The sequence below is a fragment of the Symphalangus syndactylus genome, chromosome 10, assembly GCF_028878055.3.
Source record: "Symphalangus syndactylus isolate Jambi chromosome 10, NHGRI_mSymSyn1-v2.1_pri, whole genome shotgun sequence".
Classification (NCBI taxonomy): Eukaryota; Metazoa; Chordata; class Mammalia; order Primates; family Hylobatidae; genus Symphalangus; species Symphalangus syndactylus.
Genome location: NC_072432.2, coordinates 122,140,642 through 122,162,505, shown reverse-complemented (window position 1 = coordinate 122,162,505; position 21,864 = coordinate 122,140,642). Strand labels below are relative to the sequence as shown.

Below are 21,864 nucleotides of genomic sequence, written 5' to 3'. Positions count from 1 at the left end.
TATTCCACGCTCACACGCCCCAGCTCTTACATGAGGCCGGGAGCACAGGGTCGCCCCTTTGATTGCCCTGGAGGCCTGAGACTGGGCTGGAGAGACAGGATGGCATAGTGAAAGAAGTGGAGCACCGGCCAAGGAGAAAAGGAACCCTAGGCTGCAGGCCCAGCCCTGCTCCTTACCGCCCCTGGGCCTTTCAGTAAATCAACTCACCTGTCAGAGCTTCAGTTTTCTCTTTTTGATGGAGAGGAATATACCATATTCTCTCTAAATTTTCTTTTGGCTCTGGAAGTCTGTTACTCTATTATTCTTTTAAATGATGACTGTCTCAAGCCACATCTCACCGCAAGTTTAGGACTACAGTGACAGCCTTTGATTGCCTTTATTCCTTACTGCTTTTGTCACCTGTTTTTTAACAATCTCTTTTAAATATTAAGCATCATATTGTTTTGGCTTCTGTTATGAGAAAGATGAATATTATGGCTGTTTTGAAGTTAAGATTCATTTGGTCTAGGTGGCCCAATATCAGAAGTATAAGTTAACTGGTATAAAAAAAAAAGGAAGTGAGACATAATGGAATATCCTTGCCATAACATAAAAGCATCCAGTTCTTCCATGTGGTATTGAGACTAAGTGAGGTAGGGTGACTTGTCAGATTCACATTCGATTAGTGAGTAGTGATATATCTCATTTGGCCTGTCGGGGAGAACTTGACTCTGTTCTTTATGTCCATGATTGAAAGCTGAGGGAAATTTCCAGGCTCTGACTCCCTGTCCTAACTGGTATGTATTGTAGATCCTGTAATTAGAAATTGTCACTGAGGGAAAGGAGAGGGGGTTGGTATATATGATTATTCTAAACTCTGGTACCCACTGAATAAGAGCATTGCCTGAGTGGTAAATAGTTAAGTCCAGGTACACCTGGTCCCAAGTATAAATTTCAGATATTTATAATCATTGATTATAAAGTGAGCAGCTCATTGGCTCTGCATTGCAGGGGATTCTTAGTAGTGTTTATTTATTCAAGTATGTAGTACAGGGAGCTGATTTTCCTTCATGTGCTAACTAGAAATAACCTGGAAGGCATAAGCCTTTGGGAACATTCGTCAAATTTAAAAATCTTGTTTGGAGATAAATAAGCAGATTATACATTTTTGCGATTTTTGTTTTTGTTTTGTGAATTGTTCATATGTAGTTTTGGCTTAAAATATCTTTTCTCTTATTCTCTCTCTCTCAGGTCAAGATATTGTTTTCAAGTGCCTTGGGGAGAATATCCTGCAGAATGCTTTTGATGGCTACAATGCATGTATCTTTGCCTATGGACAGACTGGTAATGTTAAATAACATGAAATCACATAAACAACCATCTATGAAAGAGAAAATAGAACCATGTTTATTTTACTGAGTAACATTGCTGATTTATTCCTTGTTTTTGCTTTCAGAAAGTACTGTAGATGTTGAAAGTAGTCAGTAACATTATTTTAAAATGAGTGTAATAAAATTAGGATTGGGATCTTTTTACTGATTTGTCTCACAAGGCACTGGCAGGGTTGTTTTTCGAAAAAATACAGAGCTATGACTGTTGAACATATTACCAGCCATGCCTATAGATCATGCTTTTTTAAGGCTTTCAGAATCATAACAGAGAAAATACCAAAAAGAACATACTTGTTAATATCTCACCAGTAATAACTAAGAAGCTTTTTGGCTTTTGAGTCTCTGTGGTCAAGAAAAGAAAATCTATTTGAAGTGAACTAGTTACTTTTATAAGAGTAAAGTATACAGCTTGTCCAACTAGAAATGTTCTCACAGAAGAATGTGTTGGATGTTTTCAAGAAGCCTCATGTGTCGTGTTGAAAGGGCAGAAAGCTGGGGCCAGGTGGCGACAGCTCCAGTCCTGCTTCTGCAGCTTGCCAGGGGAGAGACCTGGGCAGTTACTTAACCTCTCTGCCCTTCATCCTTATCTGGAAAGGCTGATGATCATAGACCTTCTTGTAGGGTTGTCATAATGAGTTCCCGTGTGCAAACTTTTTACAGAAGTCCTGGTACTTAGGAAATGTGGCACATTAGCTTTAGGTATTATGATAACAATAAAATGTTGGATGACAAAAGCAGCAACTTGTAGGTTAAAACCATATTTGCAAAAACACTGCTACTAAAAACAGAAGGAATTATACTCAAGTGTCAATAGTTACTGGTTTTTGGGCAGTAGGACTATGGTAATTTAAGTTTTTCTATTTTCCTGTGTTTTCTAAATTTTATTTAATATATATTTCTTTTACAATGGAGAAAATATTTTATTTTGAGACAGAGTCTCGCTCTGTTGTCCAGGCTGGAGTGCAGTGGCACAATCTCTGCTCATTGCAGCCTCTGCCTCCCAGGTTCAAGTGATTCTTCTGCCTCAGCCTCTGGAGTAGCTGGGACTACAGGTGCCTGCCACTGTGCCTGGTTAATTTTTTTGGTATTTTTAGGAGAGACAGGGTTTCACCATGTTGGCCAGGCTGGTCTCAAACTCCTGACCTCAGGTGATCCACCCACCTTGGCCTCCCAAAGTGCTGAGATTACAGGCGTGAGCCACTGCATTCAGCCGAGAAAATAATTTTATATAAGAAAAAAGATTATTCTTTAGTTTCTACACTATAGTGAAAGGGTAGTGAGTTAATTTGCTCTGGGGTCCACAGGGAGAACCTATATTTTTTGTGCTGTGATCACTGGTTGGGAGCAGGCACGATAGTATTAAGTATATGGTTCTTTCAGCTTATTTCGGAAAACTTTTAGACTTCACTATTTTCTCACTTGCTTTAGATATTTTCTTAAAGTATAAGGATGATTAAATAAGTTTATTTTTCTTTCTTTCTTTTTTTTTTTTTCAGAAATGGAGTGTTGCTCTGTAGCCCAGGCTAGAGTGCAGTGGCGCAATCTCGGCTCACTGCAGCCTCTGCCTCCCGGGTTCAAGCAATTCTCCTGCCTCAGCCTCTTGAGTAGCTGGGACTCCAAGCACACGCCATCACGCCCGGCTAATTTTTTTTTTTTTTTGTATTTTAGTAGAGATGGGGTTTCACCTTGTTGCCCAGGCTGATCTCGAACTCCTGAGCTCAGGCAATCTGTCCGCCTTAGCCTTCCAAAGCACTGGGATTACAGGCGTGAGCCACCGCACCCAGCCTATTTTTCTTTCTAAAGGACATTTGCTTTTCACTTTCGCATGTGCAGTAAGAAAGCTTCTGTACTTATTATTATTATATTTGGGTGTATTTCTCACTGCATTTTGGCGTTTTGCTAAGTGTTTATAATTTATTATGAGCAACAGAAAGAGGGTTATGTATTTAACGTCTCAAAGAGACAATAGTAACTGTGATTTCCATTTTTTTAGGATCTGGAAAATCTTACACCATGATGGGCACAGCTGACCAACCTGGATTAATTCCAAGACTTTGCAGTGGACTCTTTGAACGAACTCAGAAAGAGGAAAATGAAGAACAGAGTTTTAAAGTAGAAGTGTCCTACATGGAAATTTATAATGAAAAAGTTCGAGACCTCCTTGATCCCAAAGGGTAAAGGACTTTGAGACTTTAGTGTTTCAGCATTGTGAACTGAAACAGACTTGAATTGGCTTAAGTGCAAATCTTACTGTTTAATTTTTTAAGAGGGTCTCACTCTGTCACATAGGCTTCAGTGCAGTGGCACAATCATAGCTTGCTGCAGCCTTGAACTCCTGGGCTCAATAGTTTTTTTTTTTAAACCCAAGAAATTTCAGGTGGAATTCAGCTCTTTGTGGGCTGTGAGGTGAGGGAGAGGCATAATCAGAGAGATGAAACCTGGTCTTTAGGACAGTGAATTTTTAAAGATTCTCAGGAACAAAAACAAGTGCCCATGATTTCATGGCACAGACTTGTAAAGAGAATTGGATCAGAAGTCTTAAGAGGCCTTCACAAATGCTGGTTTGACTCTACAGCTGTAACTGAGTGAGGAAAGTGCACAGTATCTAGAAATCTGTTCATTCCACAGAGAGTTCTTCGAGTTCAGATGTTAAGGAAGCGCAACAGTGGAGAAAGATGGAGATAACGACCACAGCCTGTGGCTTGTTGATGTAAAAACAGCATTAGGAAGGTCAAAGAGCCAAATAAGCTGAGGCCTATAGAAAGTTTGGAGGACAACAAGAGGACATTTAGTTTTGCTGGATGAGGAAGATGATCAAGGAAAAGAGGATCTTAGAGGCAGTGAGTCATAGTGACTCTCAGTGAAGAGCAAACAGAACCCTCAGCTCCTCTCTGTTGTCAGTTTTCCTTGACCAAAAATAATCTTTAGGATTCTCACAGGGAGATTGAATTGATGCTCAGTGCTTTTGTACGAACTTTACTTAACAAACATTTATTGAGTGATCATTACATACCAGGCACTATGCAGGAACTCACAATGTGGACAGAATGAGAGTTTTGTAAACAAATAATTAAAATACAACGCTATCTGCTTTTAACTTGTGAAGGAGGCTCCTACAAATTAGAGAGCAAAGGGACAATGACTTATCTTGCCCCGAGGAGAAGGGAAGATTCCAGAGTGTACTTGCTTGATAACATTTGTGCTGAGTGGGAAGTTGGTCCACTGGGAAGTTGGGTGAGAACTACTCAGGTGTAGGGAACAACCTCTGCCACACCTTGAAGGTGTAAATTAATCACTTTTGGAGAATGATCCAGCAGTTCAGTGTGGTCAGAGAGTAGGATGCACAGAAGTCAACATGGAACAAAAGGAGGCCAAGATGGAAGGATCGCTTGAGCCCAGGAGTTTGAGGCTTCAGTGAGCCAAGATTGTGCCACTGAACCCCAGCCTGGGTGACAGGATGAGAGATTCATCCTGTCTCAAAAGAAATTAAAAATAAAAAATGTTCCAAAACAAAGAGGCCAGAGAGTACCTTACGGCCCAGGTACCCACATCCTACTTTAATATTATACCCCTGTATATTTTTTTCTTTGTTCTGCCTTGGAGACTTTTTCTTGGACTTTGACCTCTGCAAAGATCATCACTTTTCTGAGATCCAGCCCAGACCTATTCTTTCCAAAAATTCTTAGCTGACTGACTTCATACCTGTTCATTCTTCTGCTTAATCCCGGGTGCTTGTATGGCATCTTTTCAGCTTATCTGCACATGTACAGTCTTTAGTAATTTATCCTGTGTTTGTCTTGGGTATAGGTTAGTAATTAACAGCTTACTTACGATAATTCCTTACAGTAATTAACAGTGAATTCTGAAGAGCTTCGGATTTGCATAGCTCAGGATCTAGGTCCTCTACTTGTTACCTATTGAGCAAGTTTCTTAAGCTTTCCAGGCCCAACTTTTCAGCCTCGAGGGAACTTGAAGAGGGAAATGATAGGATACAATTATCTCAGAGGGCTGTTATGAAGATAGACTGGGATGATACACCTGAGGTCTTAGAACATTTGCTGGCATACAGTAAGTGCTCAATAAGTGGTAGCTGCTGCTGTTATCTCCCCAGTGAAAATTTCTTGGAAATTTTTTTTTTTTTAGTTTCTGAAGATTCAAAGTAAATGGATTAAAATCTCTAAAGGTGATCTCATTTCACTCAAAGACCATTTGAGAAAACTTCATTTTTTATTCACGTACTAATTATATTCAGCATCTAGTATATAGTAGTGTAATTATGTTGTTTTACTCAGCAGATAATAGAGGATACATTAAGAAAAAGGAAATAAAGGAAAAAAGTGAATAATAGAATATATCGTGGGGTGAGAAGTAAATCAAATATTCTATATCTACTTTATCCAGTTACATGGTAATAAGTGACATTTTTAATGGTCGATCCCAGGGTACTATAGATTTTAGATTTAAGAGTCATTTCCTTATCCCCTGATTTTACTGTTTATATGAAGGGTTATTCTAGACCTATCCTCTTCTTGCTCTCTTTATTATGGGTGTTAGTGATTGAATGTGGTTCAGCTTCTGTGATAGTCATCCACTGTATGTGTTCAACATTTCTTCCCTTCCTCTCCTGCCTTCTTAGTTACTAGCACTCGCTTTCCAAATGACGGAAGCTAACACATTTGGAGTCCTCACTGTCACCTTAATCTCTCTCATCTTCACTTTGTTAGTGAAGTCTGTTCCTTCATTTAGTGATTCTTATGTGCCAGGACTTGTGCTAGGAACTGCAGACTCCCAAAATAATTAGACATTATTCTTGCTGTTCTAGAGCCCAAAGTTTATTATAATACAAATGGATAGAAGTAAATTAATTCCTGCCTAAGGTGAGGATAAGGAGAAGCTGACTAAGAAGAGGTGGTCAAGAGCAGATTATAAAGGAGCATGCGTATCAAGCTGAGGAGTGTGCACCTCTCTTCATAGGCATCAAAGAACCACCAAAAAACTTGACTCATTGGTTGGGCACGGTGGCTCATACCTATAATCCCAGCACTTTGGGAGGCCGAGGTGGGCGGATCACTTGGGGTCAGGAGTTCGAGACCAGCCTGGCCAACATGGCAAAACCCTGTGTCTACTAAAAATACAAAAATGAGCTGGGTGTGGTGATGGCGCACCTGTAATTCCAGCTATTCAGGAGGATGAGGTAGGAGAACCGCTTGAACCCGGGAAGTGGAGGTTACAGTGAGCTGAGATCCTGGCACGTACTCCAGCCTGGGGGATAGAGCAAGACTCCATTTGGAAAAAACAAAACAAAACAAAACTTTAAGGGTTATAATTTATTACTTATTTTAAAAAAGATTTTGTTTAGTTCAAAAGTGGACACACATTCGTGGTTTAAAATAAGGATAAACAAAAATATAAAATGAAAATCACCAGTAACGTCATCATTAACACTCTTTTTTATAATTTGATTTTTAATTGACAAATGAGAATTGTATATGTTTATGGAGTACAATGTGTTTTGATCATGTATATATTATGGAATGATTATATCAAGCTAATATATCCATCACCTCACGCACTTACCATTTTTTTTGTGGTGCAGACATTTAAAGTCTACTCTCAGCAATTTTGAAATACACATTATGTTACTGACTATAGTCACCATGCTGTGCAGTAGATCTCAAGAACTTACTCCTTCTAACGGAAAGTTTGTACCCTTATTTTTTGGTTTATTCTTAATATTTTTGGCTTATATTATTCTTAATATTTTTGGTTTATATTAAGTATGCTATCTGTGCTCTACATTTTTCTCAGATGTCCTTTATTGGGTTTATTAGATCCTTGTTTGCTAAGAGGGTTTTTTTTTTTTAAAAAAAAAAAACAACTTATAAACATTTAATTTTATTGAATCTTTTTTGATGCATTTATTGAAATGATCATACTTCCCTCCTCCGCCCCCTTAGGCTGTCAATGTGATTAAAGTGTATGGATCTTTTTTCCAATGGTTGATAGCCTAAAAGTCCTGAGATAAGCCCAGTTTTGTATTTTGAAATCATTAGATTCAGTTTACTGTCTTTCGTTTGTCTTTCTTCATGACTGAGACTGGTCTGTAGTTTTCCTTTCTTGCACAGTTAACATTTACTGAGTTTCTGCTCTTTGTACCACATTCTGTGTAAGACAAATAGATTGTTCATATTTATTTGACTCTGCATTCTTTGTAGTGAGTAAATAGACATCCCACAATGTACCCTTTTGAGTGATGTGATATTTAATCACATTATGAAGTTTTCTTCACAGTGAAGATTTTAAAGTTTGGTTTAAATTCTTCTTGGATCAAGTCAGTTGGTTTTATTTATTTGGGGTCTTTCTTGAATTCATCGTATATTTTTATGGAGCAGAGCTTGAGTCCTTTTTAAAAACAGGCTATCGTTAAAAAAAAAATCATTTCTTTGTTTTTCATGAACAGAAGCCGTCAGACGTTGAAAGTCAGAGAGCATAGTGTGTTGGGACCTTATGTCGACGGACTTTCTAAACTGGCTGTCACAAGCTACAAGGTAACAACATCCTGTATGTGAACTACTTAAATTTAGTGTAGTAGGGTGGGGCTCTTTTTTTCCTTGGCTTAATTTGTTATTTTTAAAAATTGTATATACAATAGCATCACTTAATAAATCACTTTACAAAAATCCTAAAAATGAGATAGTTGATCAGAGACAGGCGAATAAATATAGACTAAATAGGATGAGGCTTTTAAATGAAAAGTTATCAGACTTAGTGAATCTAAAGTGGGTTTGGAATCAATCTAGAAAATTGTGAATTTTATCTTTTGTTGTTGTTTTCCCATTCTGGGGCCCACTTATACTTCCTTTTGCAGTTAATGTTTTTACTTTGAGGCTTTTTATGTATCATGTTGAATTTTTTTGTAAACATTATTCTTATAATAGAAAATTGTGATTTTTCAGTTTTTGATGATGTGTGTCAGTTAGGATTGCATTCAGTTGCACATAACATTAAAAAAAATGTAACCGTTATTTGAAACATGGATTATTATCTGTTTTGTCTATTATATATTCTCAGTGTCTGAAAAGTACCTGGCCTATGGTAGGTGCTTTCAGTATACATTTGAAAGTATGAATGAATGAATGGTGATTGAAATAAGGCTTTTCATGGAAAAGAAATATGGAGGTAGATTCTCCAGGGCTGGTATGGTGGCCCCAAATATGTTATTAGGGACCTAGATTCCTTCCAGTGGTCAACATAGAGAGGTGTAATAATGTCCTTATTCTCATAGTTCAAGATGGCTCTTAGAACCAACACGTGATAGCATGCCTACTCCCTTAAGGAGAATTCCCAGATGGCCTATTTTAATTTTAAATCTTATTCACTAAAATGTCATGTGGCCAGAGTGAGCTGCAAGGGCATCTGGGAAATGTAGTCTCTTAGCTTGGCCATATGTGCTAACTTGAAGATTGGGCTGCCTTACTGGAAAGAAGTGAAGACTGGGTAATGGGAAGCATCTAGTCAACTTTTGCACATACCATTTTTCTCACTCCTCATTAAGATCCTTGTGAGGCAGATGGGTGTCATAGCTCTGCATTGTTATTAATGCAATTAAAATCCAGATTGGTTAACTGTTTTAGAGCTTATATCATTAAAAAAAAGAAAATCCCTTGACCTTCCTATTGTATTTTGTTGTTTCTCTTTTTTAGTAGTAGTAGCAACCAAGTGGTAAATCAATGCAGAAAATTAGTCTCTTGAGGTTCTAATTTTTAAAACCAGGTCTGCTAAGATAGTGGTAGTCAGTGATATGCCTGTATGAAGGGACAAATGACACAAGTTATTTAAGTTACTTGTGTTGCTTATTTGTATAATCTAATTTGTTTTAACAATAAATTTGTATTGCTTCTGTATTAAAGAAATTAAGTTTTTTCAAATTTCTATATTAGATGAGGGTTGGTGTGGCATACTTGTTCATCTCGTGCGACCAAAAGTGTAGCTTCTGAACTTTGAGTCAAAGCTGCCACCTCTGTACCTGTAGCAAATGATGTACTTTGAGTTTTCAGAGACAGTATTGGCTATTGTACTCCATGGGGCTCAATATTCATTGAGAAACAAAGTGTTAACTCCAAATGTTGTTGACTAAGTAGCAAAACTTGTAATGCATTTTGTAGTGTAGCAGGATTTTAGTGTGTATTACACAAGTAATGAAACGTGGGTCTATGACTTGTTTCCACTTAGGATATTGAGTCGTTGATGTCTGAGGGTAACAAATCTCGCACAGTTGCTGCAACCAACATGAACGAGGAGAGTAGCCGATCTCATGCAGTTTTCAAAATCACCCTCACACATACTCTCTATGATGTGAAGTCTGGGGTAGGTGTTCAGATGCATGACCTGTTTTTATATTTCTAAAGTGGATTGTGGTTTTATTTTTTTCCTCTTCAGGTGTTAGATGAATTAAAGTCCTGGCTAGACTTGTGTATCAATGAGGACTCTGGACAAGAAACAGAAGCCCCTCTAGGTCAATAGAAAGGGATATCACATAGGGAAGCAGGTGATTCCAGGGGTGCTGGGACATCTGAGGAGGACCAGGTTCTAGACTGCCTCTCGAGGAATAACTTTCTGAACAGCACACATCTGGCTACCGGGGTGGTGCCACCTCTGAGGACACCTCTAGAACTCTGAGTTCCAGGCATACCCGTAGCTGTGATCCAGGAAGCAGGAATAGAGAAGTTGCTTCTGTCCATGCTGCTGCCTCGTAGCACCCTGGAACCTGGAGAATGTGCTTGCATTTCCCCAGTCCTGCTGCCAGCAGAAAGAGCCAGAAAGGGGCAGCAGGCAGCCTCTGCTCTACTTCTGCCTTCCAGCCTCTAGCAAGTGTATCCTGAGCCTGGGCGGCCAGGGAGTCTGAGAAATGTGGATTTAAGCTTCCCATCCACTCCCACTAAAGGAAGGTGGAGCAGAAGTTAAGTGCACCGATGGCCCACTGTCTGCCTCAGCAGTTTTTGAGTTTTAAACTGTGATGGCTAACTGCATGAGCCAATGGTAATGCTCTCGCTTGCCCAGGCACTGTGCCTCACACCTGTAATCCCTGCACTTTGGGAGGCCAAGGCGGAAGGATTGCTTGAGCCCAGGAGTTGGAGAATAGCCTGGTAACATAATGAGACTCCATTTCTACAGAATATGTGAAAATTAGCAAAGTGTGGGTGGTTCATGCCCATAGACCTAGCGACTAGGGAGGCTGAGGTGGGAGGATCGGTTGAGCCCAGGAGCTTGAGATTGCAGTGAGCTATGATTGCCCCACCACCCTGGGCAACAGAGCAAGACCCTGTCTCAAAAATAAAAAAAAATTCTAGCTGATTTAGCAGAGGTTCTTTTGCAGTGTTGCCTTCTGTGAAACACTGTTAGAAGGAATAAATGACACTGGGGAAATTGTACTATAAAATCACTTGCTTTTGTAGAATAACTTTTTGAGTGTTTGGTTTTGAATCTAGTGAAGAGTAAACCCAGTCAGAGATATACGTGCTTCTGCTGCATTGCAAACATCTCTGTTGCCTAGTATATTTGCATTTCCCCTCTTTTTATGTGAATTTTACATATTTTATTATGATGCCTACCCCCTAGTGTGTCCATTTCAAATACCAAAAGGTAAAATAATCACCCTGGCAAAGTGCTATATTTTGGCAGGATTTTCATCTGCTGAAAGCATATTTTTCTCCTTTTACCATCACAGCAAGATTAGTGTAACAACAAAAAGTTCTTTGTTTCTTATTTCCTTTTCAGCATAAAACAAAAAACATACTGAAGACTTTTTTTTTTTTAAACTAAAAGTACTTTTGATTTGGGATGCTGAATATCCTTTTGTTAACAGCATGTTTATTTATGGAAATGTCTATTTTAAAGGAAAGCTTTAAAAATGATTCAGTCTATAGATTTTGGTGTTGGTTTCCTACATTTCTTATGTTGCTATTGAAGTACGAAGTATGTTACATGTATGTGCTTGATAAGAAAACACTTTTGATAAAGATATCTATATATCTGTATGTATATAATATCTTAATTAGAAAAAGATGTAAGTCTAACACCCGACATTAAATGGAATTATGTATGAATAAGATGTAAATGTTACAAAATGTTTTGAGATTTTGAGGGGTTCTTCTATTGTATAAAGGTCAGATTATTTTTTTTTTATGTCAGAATTGCAAGTGTTTTGTCTCAGGATTATTGATAAATATCCATGAAATTTTAAACACAGTTTCCAATAATAGTAAAATTTAAGTCTTAGAAGTACTTTTGTATACTGCTCTGGAAATTTCATTAGGCACCCTTCAAAATAGCCCATTTTGGAGGCACTGTTTTTCTGAGATAATTAGCTTTCATCCTGGCTGGATTAGTAGAGTTTTATAAATTTTCTGTGTCTCCACCATTAGATTGTACAGTTTTCTTACAGTGTGTTATAGCAGCACAAAATAATTTTGAAGTAACAGTAAATACTTTTAATAAAGGGTTTAGATCATAACCCATTTAGTTGTGACAGAACTGCTTTTTGTATTGTTTTTTAAGAGACAGGGTCTCACTCTGTCACTCAGGTTGGAATGCAGAGGTGCAATCATAGCTCACTGTAGCCTGGAACTTCTGGGCTCAAGTGATCTCCCACCTCAGTTTCCCAAGTAGCTGGGACTATAGGCACACGCCACCATGGCCAGCTATTTTTTTTTTTGTGGAGAGAGGATTTTGCTGTGTTGCCCAGGCTGTTCTTGAAATCCTGGGCTCAGGTGATACTCCTTCCTTGTCCTCCCAAAGTGCTGGGATTACTGGCATAAGCCACCACACCTGGCCCTGTGTTCCTGTTGATTAGTATTGATTGATTTCCTTTGTAGACATCTGGCGAGAAAGTGGGCAAACTGAGCCTGGTGGATTTAGCTGGCAGTGAACGAGCAACGAAGACAGGCGCTGCAGGGGACAGGCTGAAGGAAGGGAGCAACATTAACAAGTAAGTGCTCTCGAAGTTTATTTTTATTGCTTTATTGATTTAATAGCCAATAGGGAACATCTGTGGTTATTAAAATAATAAGGTGATTTGGAATTTTTTTCTGGTATTTTCAGTGGGCCTGGGCTCATTTTAGGTTTTGTTGAGATGCCTGGTGGGGCCGAAGAGCACAGCCTCAGTCAGGTCAGGGTTTCTCAGCAGTGGCCCTATTGCTGTTTTGGGTCAAGTAATTCTTTTCCTGGGAGGGGTGATCTTGTGCTTTGTAGAGTGTCTAGCCGCATCCCTGGCTTCTCCCCACTAGATGGCGATAGTAGCTGCTACCTCTTCCCCCACCCCCAGGTGTGTCAACCCAAACTCACTTTCAACAACCAGCAACCATGGCTGTTCCCTGTGGGGACACAGTCACCCTCCAGTTGAGAACCACTGGTCTAAGCTATAGAGAAGATCAAAGATAATTGGTCTCTCAGAGTGGAACTGTTGATCTTGACCTGCATGTTGCTCTTTGGACGAACATGTACTAACCACATTGAGCTTTTCCTTTACTAAACACTGTCGTGCTTGTCCAAGTCCAAGACTCTAAGACTTTACAAAGTAATAATTTGTTTACCAGTTCCTTCATGTGGGCTCATTTTAGATTTTGTTGAGAAGCCTGATGGGGCCGAAGAGCACAGGTCGGGGTTTCTCAGCAGTGGCCCTATTGCTGTTTTGGGTCAGGTAATTCTTTTCATGGGAGGGGTGATCCTGTGCTACGAATAATACGAAGTAATATTTTGTTTACCAGTTCCTTCATATGGACTTCACATTTTCTCCCTCAAGCCAAATTGTTAGCTAATTATGGGTAGGAAGCTTTTCTGTCCTTGGATCCCAGAAGGACACATATGGCTTAATTATTGTGTTTCTGGCTTCCTTTCTTAAAGATACATAGTTTTGGTGTTATATTGACCTGAAGATTTATAGCTCACATTTTTATGTACTACAAAATATTGGGCTAAGCATTTTTATTGCTTATAGTAGTATTGGGGGAAAATAGCTATTTTGAGTTGTGTGCTTTTGAACTGAGCGGCAAAATGCTGACAGGGTGCTGCTCACATGCAGGTACAAGGGCATCTTGGTGTTCAATCTTTGTGCTAAAATGTGACATTTGATATATTTCATTTTTGTAATTATTTCGGTTTGTTGCACCATGCAGGTCCCTCACAACCCTCGGTCTGGTTATCTCAGCTCTTGCAGATCAGAGTGCTGGCAAAAACAAGAATAAATTTGTTCCGTATCGTGACTCAGTTCTCACTTGGCTGCTCAAAGTAAGTTTGTTTTTTTTTTTCTTCCTGGCATAGTTTTGGTGGTTGGTAAGAAGGAAGAAAAAAGGGTAGACTAGTAATCCCTTCCAGGTATCATTTCCTCTATCGGTGTGCAAATGTATAATTATTAGGCTCTTATGGTAATGACGTTTTTGATGGAATAAACGTAGGTTTTTTCCTAGCAATTCACATCCCAGCTTACTAGAACCTGGATGCAGTGGGGTTGCCAGATGCACACGGAATCACACGATTGCTTCTGGAGATTTGGGGGAGTAGAGAAAGGGCCTCCTGCTAATCTGAACACTGCGTGAGTCATGGAGGAGGAGCCTCCGCTGGCCTCACACTCAGCTGGGCCACCCTGGCCTTCCACAGACTCCTTTTGTTGGGCTAACATTTTGGAGCTTGTTTTCTGTTTAACTTCAGGACAGTCAGACCTTGGTTTCGGTTTAGCTTTACTCATGATGGCTTTAATTTGCTTTTGGCTTCTTAAAGGTGTTGTTAGAGGCTACAGAGTAGGGCACACAGTCATTCATTAATCTATTGATTCAGTATGAACAAGAGCAATGGAAGTGAGAAAGAAGAAAGCCACTGTGCTGTGGTAGGAGGAGAACGTAGCCTCCATTTTAAAACAGAGGAAAACAGAGGGTGCTTCTTGCCCTCTCTGGCTTGTAAGGGAGATAAGATGTGCACACACAATATTAGAACATGAGTTTGTGATAGATCCATGACAGAGATGGTGATAACATGTAACAGGAGTCTGGTGAAAAAAGAGAGACTTATTTCCAGCTTCCTCCAGTCTTCCAGAGCCCCTTTAGTCTTCATAAGGTGGTGTGGTGAGTTGGATATCGGACTGGGAATTAGAGGATATAAGTTGCAGTGACAATTTAACCCATTTATGGAGGTGTCACCTCAATAAATCCTTTAATAGTCTTCTTTTTTCTATTTTTAAAATGGAGAAATAATTTTATGTGCCCTGTTTAATTTTGTGATGTTTTATTTTCTTATTGATCAAGAATTTGTTGAACACCTGGCATGCGTTGCATTGGGGTTGAAAATACTAAGATGAGTTCAACACGGGCCGCCCCAGTAGCTTAGCAGAGGACATAGTTACTGATTTAGTCCATAGCATGTTTAGAAAAAGGCCTTTGTGAAATGAAGTAGGGGTTTCTCCTGGTTTCTTCCTCCTCTCAAGAGTTACTAGTATTCAACTTTTTAATTCAAAACTCCGCACACTATTTGAATATCTTTTGTTAAAATAAAACATTCTTTACGTAAATCTCAGTGTTCTTTCTTAAATGTAATGCTAAAATTCAGTAAATTTTCCACAGTAGAATATCAGGTCCATTACTTCCTTTGGCCAAAATGCGGACTGTTAGAAATTTAAACAAAAGTGTAAACAAATTGTGATAATTAAAACGACTTGTAAAGGTTCATCATGCAACCTCACAAACATCAGATAGTAAGAGATAATTATTAGGAACAAAATTAAAACACCTTGGCCTGCTGTAAAGACAATTCTAACTTGTCTTTTAAAATAGAACATTATTATTCAGATTTTGTTATTTGAATCACTGACGTCAGCCTACATAACTAAATACCTCAGTACTTTTACCCTAAAAAAAAAAAATTTACTTTTCCTTCCTGTCTCAAACAGTATAAGAACTTCCACTTCTGTAAGACTAACAAAAATGTCTTGTAGTTTTTTCTCTGTAATTAGAAAAACAAGCAAACTGCAAAATTCAAGACTTTGAAGGATGAATATAATTATTCTTTTTCATAAAAGCCATTAAAATGATAGAGTAAATAGGTATCTTTAAAAAACTGGTGAATAAACTTGCAGTTATATAGGATATTAAGTCTAGAGATCTAATGGGCAGTCTAAGGACTATAGTTAATAACATTGTATAAAAAAATTTGCTAAAAGTATATTTTAGGTGTTTTTATCACAAAAGATAACCACATAATGTAATGGATGTGTTCATTTGTTTGACTGTAGTAATCATATTACTATGTTTACATATATCAAACGTGCTCTACACCTTGAACATGTATTAAAAAAATTTTTTTTTAAATTGTTTCATTACCAAAGGAATTTTTTTTTTTTTTTTTTTTTTTTTTTTATGAAACGGAGCCTCGCTCTGTTGCCCAGGCTGGAGTGTAGTGGCGCAGTCTCAGCTCACTGCAACTTCCACCTCCTGGTTCAAGTGATTCTTCTGCCTCAGCCTCCCGAGTAGCTGGGATTATAGGCGTGCACCACCACACCTGGCTAAGTTTTGTATTTTTAGTAGAGATGGGGTTTTGCCATGTTGACCAGGCTGTTCTTGAACTCCTGACTTCAAGTGATCCACTCGCCTCAGCCTCCTAAAGTGCCAGGATTACAGCATGAGCCACTGCAACTGGCTAGGAATTTGTTTTTTTTTTAGTAGAAGAAGTTTTTTTTTTTTTTTTTTTTTGGAGACACGGTCTCTCTGTTGTCCAGGCTAGAGTGCAGTTGTGCAGTCATAACTCACTACAGTCTGGAACTCCTGAACTCAAGTGCTCCTCCCACATCAGCCTACTTGAGTACTTGGGACTACAGGCATGTACCACCATGCCTGGTAATTTTTTTTTTTCTTTTAATTTTTAGTAGAGATGAGGTCTCACTATGTTGCCCAGGCTGGTCTTGAACTCCTGGCCTTAAGTATCCTCCTGCCTTGGCCTCCCAAAGTGCCAGGATTACAGCTGTGAGTCATCATGCCTGGCCTCTACAAGAAATCTTGATAAGATACTTCTTCCTCAAACTTTCCACAGAAACATTTCCTGATCATATGTTGTCCTTGTTTCAGTGTTGCTACTTGAGTCCATTTAAAACAACAAATATCTTTTGTTGGCAGGGCGTGGTGGCTCATGCCTGTAATCCCAGCACTTTGGGAGGCCGAGGTGGGAGGATCAGCTGAGGTCAGGAGTTCGAGACCAGCTTGGCCAACATGGTGAAACCCCATCTCTACTAAAAATACAAAAATTAGCTGGGTGTGGTGGTGCGTGCCTGTAATCCCAGCTACTCGGGAGGCTGAGGCAGGAGAATCGCTTGAACCTGGGAGTCAGAGGTTGCAGTGAGCTGATATCGTGCCATTGCACTCCAGCCCAGTGACAGAGTGAGACTCCTTCTCAAAAAAAAAAAAAAAAAAAAAAAAGCACCAACAAACAAGAAATATCTTTGGTTAACTTAATTGACATAGTGAAAATGGCATGGGTAATCACTGAGTGGCTTCGTTGGCCTGGAGGCCAGGAGCACCTGTTGTAGGAGTATCTGGTGCCATGCCAAGGGCTACATGGGTATCGTCTCCTTTCCTTCTCAGAAGGGAAAGGGTGGTGTTCCCAGTGGTCAGATGACACAGAGGGTGCAGAACTAATGAATGGCAGGATCGGGATTGGAATCAGCGCTGACTTGACTGTGCAGCTGTTTTTGCCAAGGCTATGCTCTTCTTATCAAAGGTTACTTTCATTATTACCAGTCCTTGATAGAAAATAATGAAAAAAACTGTTCACAGTACTTGAACTTGAAGAATGAAACCATAAACATTTTTTAAAAGGTCACTTAATCTGCTGTTTGGTTAATTTAGGTCATAATTGCAGTTTTCATGTATTAAAAATAAGTCATGTGTTTGCTGAATATTTGTCATTATTTTTTTCCTTAAAAATGTTTGTGATTGGCCGGGCGTGGTGGCTCACACCTGTAATCCCTGCACTCTGGGAGGCCAAGGCGGGCAGATCACGAGGTCAGGAGATCGAGACCATCCTGGCTAACATGGTGAAACCTCGTCTCTACTAAAAAATACAAAAAAATTAGCCTGGCATGGTGGTGGGCGCCTGTAGTCCCAGCTACTCAGGAGGCTGAGGCAGGAGAATGGTGTGAACCTGGGAGGAGGAGCTTGCAGTGAGCTGAGATCACGACACTGCACTCCAGCCTGGGAGACAGAGTGAGACTCTGTCTCAAAAAAATATATATATATATATATATGTGATCTGGCTGGGCATGGGGCTCACTGAGGCCTGTAATCCTAGCACTTTGGGGGACCGAGGTGGACAGATCACCTGAGGGCCAGGAGTTTGAGACCAGCCTGGCCAACATGGTGAAACCCCATCTCTACTAAGAATAGAGAAATGAGCTGGGAGTAGTGGTGTACACCTGTAATTCCAGCTACCTGGGAGGCTGAGGCAGGAGAATTGCTTGTACCCAGGAGGTAGAGGTTGCAGTGACCAAGACTGTGCCACTGCACTCCAGCCTGGGCGACAGAGTGAGACTCCATCTCAAAAAAGAAAAAAAAATTATATGATCTTTTTTTTAATGTTATTTGGCCTTCACAGAAGATCGTAAATAGGGGCAATTTTTTTTTTTTTTTTTTTTTTTGCAAAACATGTTCCAGAGCTTAAGCAGTTTTCCCAGAGCTCCCTCCAAATTGGTTGAAATGCAGATCCTTTTCCTTTAAAGTGGGTTTTAGGTCCCTGTTGCTTTTTCCTTCTTAAATTCTTGGTCTGACTCACCCAGATGCTAGTTTGACATGGGCATATTTCCTGTGTTTTCCAACATAATTTCCATTGAACTTGTAAAATTGCCCATCTTCTATAACATTTTCAGTTTCACAGAGTCTTTTTTTTTCTGCCTTATATTTGCATTGTAATTGTGTTGTGCTCTTAATGTGTGTAGTATCTGAGAATGAGAGAAGCTGTGGCTTTTCTTGGTGATTTGGTCTAGGATAGATGTGGGTGCTCTTCTCCTAGGGAGGATGGAACAACCATTAAATGAAGGTTACGCATTCGCTGAGTGGTCACTGGAGAACTATTTCATATTAAGATGATTTTTGGTCCTCTGAATAGCCATCTAAATGTGGCCTCTTAACATGAAGTAACTTCTGGTAATGAGTGCTCAGATAATAAGTATCTTTCTAATTCATCTCCCTCTTGTCGTTCCTACTGTCACCTCCCTAATGAAGGCCACTTTTCATCTGTCGCCTGGATGACAGTCATTTCCCTCGAGCTTTCTTAGTCCAGTCCTTTCTCCATGGTTAGGTTGCAACATCTTTCTACATTAATACTTTTAACCCTCAGTCTTTTCAGTAACTGTCTGTAGGCCCTTAGGATAAAGTCTAAGTTCTTTTTTTTTCTTTTTTGTATAAACAGGGTCTCACTATGTTGGCCAGGCTGGTGTTGAACTTCTGGACTCAAGTGATCCTCCTGCCTCGGCCTCCCAACGTGCTGAGATTACAGGCATGAGCCACTGCGCCCAGCCATAGAGTCCAAATTCTTTAATGGCGTGTGACTTACAAGGTCCTTTATGAGCTGACCCCCTTTACTTTTTATTGTTCATCTCATGCTTCTTGGTGTTACAAATTCCAGCTAAGTGATGAGTGTGGTCTTACCTCTAGGACTTTACTCTTGTTCCACTTGGAACATGCCTTCCCCTCCCATCTCTTCAGTCTCTCCTCCCTCCTCTCCCCTCTCCCTTTACCTGGGTAATGCTTCTCTATCTTTGGGTCTCAAGTGTCACTTTCGGTGAGAGTCTTCCTTAACCTCTCTCCTTAACAGAGATTTGGCCATATTGTATTTATCCCTATCATCTTAGTTCCTGTTATATAGTATTGCTTACCAGCATCCTCCCTAGTGGTGAACTCCAGGAAGAGTCGAGTGAATGAGTAATTTCAGCTCTGTTCTGAATCAGCTCTGTGACCTTTGAAAAGTCTGTCGTTTTCCTGGGTCTCACTTTCTCATCTGTAAAATGAAATAATTGGATTATATGTCTTCACAGAGTTATTTCAGCTTTTAAAAATTCTGACCTCCAAAAGTAAATTCTTTCCTATGACTATTTAATTTGCAGTTGCCATCTTTGAAACAAACCTCGTCTGATTTGCCTAATTAAACAGTGAAAGAGTAAACAAGACACTTTCTACTTTCTCCTTGAATGAGTGCCAGTTCTTTTGTTGTGATTTCCTTTTTGCTGATGGCATGAGGTCATTTTTAACATAAGGGTATTGTTGCTCCATGAACAAGGGCTTTTAAAATATCAAGCATTTATTGTTTGCCAGGTTTCCTTTTCTCAGCATAAATTGGAGCACAGTATACATGCTTTTCTCCTTCAGTAGTTATTGTTACAAATCCCCTTTCAGCTGAGAGCATTTGCCGTTCACGTGGGCTGACAGCGTGCAGTGGTTCTCAGAGGACAGTGCGATGCTGCCAGTGAACCAAACGGCAATGAGATTGAATTCCTGTGCTCTCGTTATATCACACTTGAATTTCATTCATGTGCATGGGACTCTTCATGAATTTTTTCTGGAAGTTGCCAAATCTGGAGCACCAGCTTTGTGGGATTAGTGTCTAGAAGTGAAGAGCAAAGCAAACAGTCATGGCTTTTACCTCCTAAAGTCCAAATTAGTTATAGTTCTTTCCATGTCATGCATTAAATTATATTTTCTTCAACAATATAATTATGTTTTCTGTGGAAAACCAAACTTTCACTGGTATATGAATAAGGGACATATTGTCTGTGATCATATTGACCTTTTAATAACACCTTAGGAATCATTTTGTTTCTGAAACTAGGGCAAGATAATTTGGAAAGATGTCAGGTCACCTTATTTAATCTTCAGGCCTGAACTTTCTCTGTGTTACCAAATGTGTATTGTGGGCAGCTGTGGGGGAGTGGAAATCATGTTGGACTTGAAGGCAGAATCTAACTGGGCTAGGATATTGTTCAACTTACCAGTTCTAGATTTTTAGGCAGAGTGCAAGATTTAACCTCCGTTGTCCGAACAAACCTGTTTTCTCACCAGTAAAACCAGGCTCTGTGATAAATCGAACTCACAAAAGGTGGAGACCTAAGTAAAATAAAGTGTGTGCACAAAGACTGGGGAAATCACAGATTGTTCCAACGCATTTTCGTTGTAATAAGATTGGAAAAGGCCGGGCGTGGTGGCTCACGCCTGTAATCCCAGCACTTTGGGAGGCCGAGGCAGGCAGATCATGAGGTCAGGAGATCGAGACCATCCTGGCTAACACGGTGAAACTCTGTCTCTACTAAAAATACAAAAAATTAGCCGGGCGAGGTGGCGGGTGCCTGTAGTCCCAGCTACGTGGGAGGCTGAGGCAGGAGAATGGCGTGAACCCCGGAGGGCGGAGCCTGCAGTGAGCCCAGATCGCGCCACTGCACTCCAGCCTGGGCGACAGCGAGACTCTGTCTCAAAAAAAAAAAAAAGATTGGAAAAGCCTTGTATCTTCAAAAGCAGTTTTCCATAGGTTAATGCTGCCCCAAAGTAGAGTTAGCTTTCTTATGCTCTAGTGAATTCCCCGTTACTGGCCTGTTGGAGTGTTCCCTCTCATCTTGAGAGTCTGTCATTCAGTGACATTCTGTTCCTGAAAAGAATATATTCAATCATTTTGTTTGTTTGCTTTGATAATTTGTCTCAGCCTGGGTTGGTATCCTAATATATGAGTAGTTATCTGTTGATTGTAACAGATTACCCCCAGAATGGAACAGCTGCAAACAAGTCATTTATTGTCTCAGGGTTTCCATAGGTCAGGACTCTGGGTGCATGTGGCTTAACGATGTGGCTCTAGCCCGGTTGTTTCACGTGGATGTAATTAAAGTGTTAGGGATGGGGGGCTGCTGTCATCATTATCTCAAGGCATGACTGGTGTGGGGAGGTGTCTGCTCACTTACATGGTTGTCAGCAGGGTCCAGAAGATCTGCTTCCAAACTCGTGCCTGTGGGCCTCTCTTCAAAGGACCGCCTCACTTTACGGCAGCCCGTTTCCCCCAGAGTGAAAGAAAACACCCGAGACAGAAGCCACCATCTTTTTTGAATCTACCCTTAGAAGTGACATGCCATCACTTTCGTTCTTTGGAGACCAATGAATAAGTCCTGGCCACCCTCAAGGGAAGGGGAGAGTACTAGGGTGTGGGCGCCAGGAGGTCGCCTGCATAGGCAGCCTTGTCTGTGGTGCAGCAGAGCGCAGTGGGCTTAATGCCCCAAGTCTAGTTTTGTGCTTGAGTTAAATCTCTATTTTTAATGTTCTTAAGCAAGGGTTGTTTTTTCATTCAACTGGAAGCCAGTCAGTCCTAAAGCCATTTCACTGTACTTAGCAGTTTGAGTATCATGAAGACAGTATCTCTTCTCAGGACCATTGTCTGAACGGTGGAAGTGCTTCTGTAGAACTTGCAATCTTAGTAGCTTTTGAAG

The 21,864-nt window shown here is 40.0% G+C and overlaps 1 protein-coding gene across 7 annotated transcripts in view; it reads left to right on the top strand.

Moving 5' to 3' along the window:
* The window catches only part of KIF13B (kinesin family member 13B), a 210,455-nt gene that overhangs the window by 80,055 nt on the left and 108,536 nt on the right, over nt 1-21,864 (top strand). For all 7 annotated transcript variants that reach the window (XR_010113936.1, XM_055295848.2, XM_055295847.2 and 4 more), the window contains exons 5-10: nt 1,231-1,323; nt 3,364-3,544; nt 7,831-7,918; nt 9,603-9,737; nt 12,245-12,357; nt 13,544-13,655. Coding sequence is in view for 6 of the 7 variants with exons in the window: in XM_055295848.2 (XP_055151823.2) it covers nt 1,231-1,323; nt 3,364-3,544; nt 7,831-7,918; nt 9,603-9,737; nt 12,245-12,357; nt 13,544-13,655 (722 nt within the window). In the remaining variant the exon portion in view is untranslated. The remainder of the gene's footprint in view (nt 1-1,230; nt 1,324-3,363; nt 3,545-7,830; nt 7,919-9,602; nt 9,738-12,244; nt 12,358-13,543; nt 13,656-21,864) is intronic.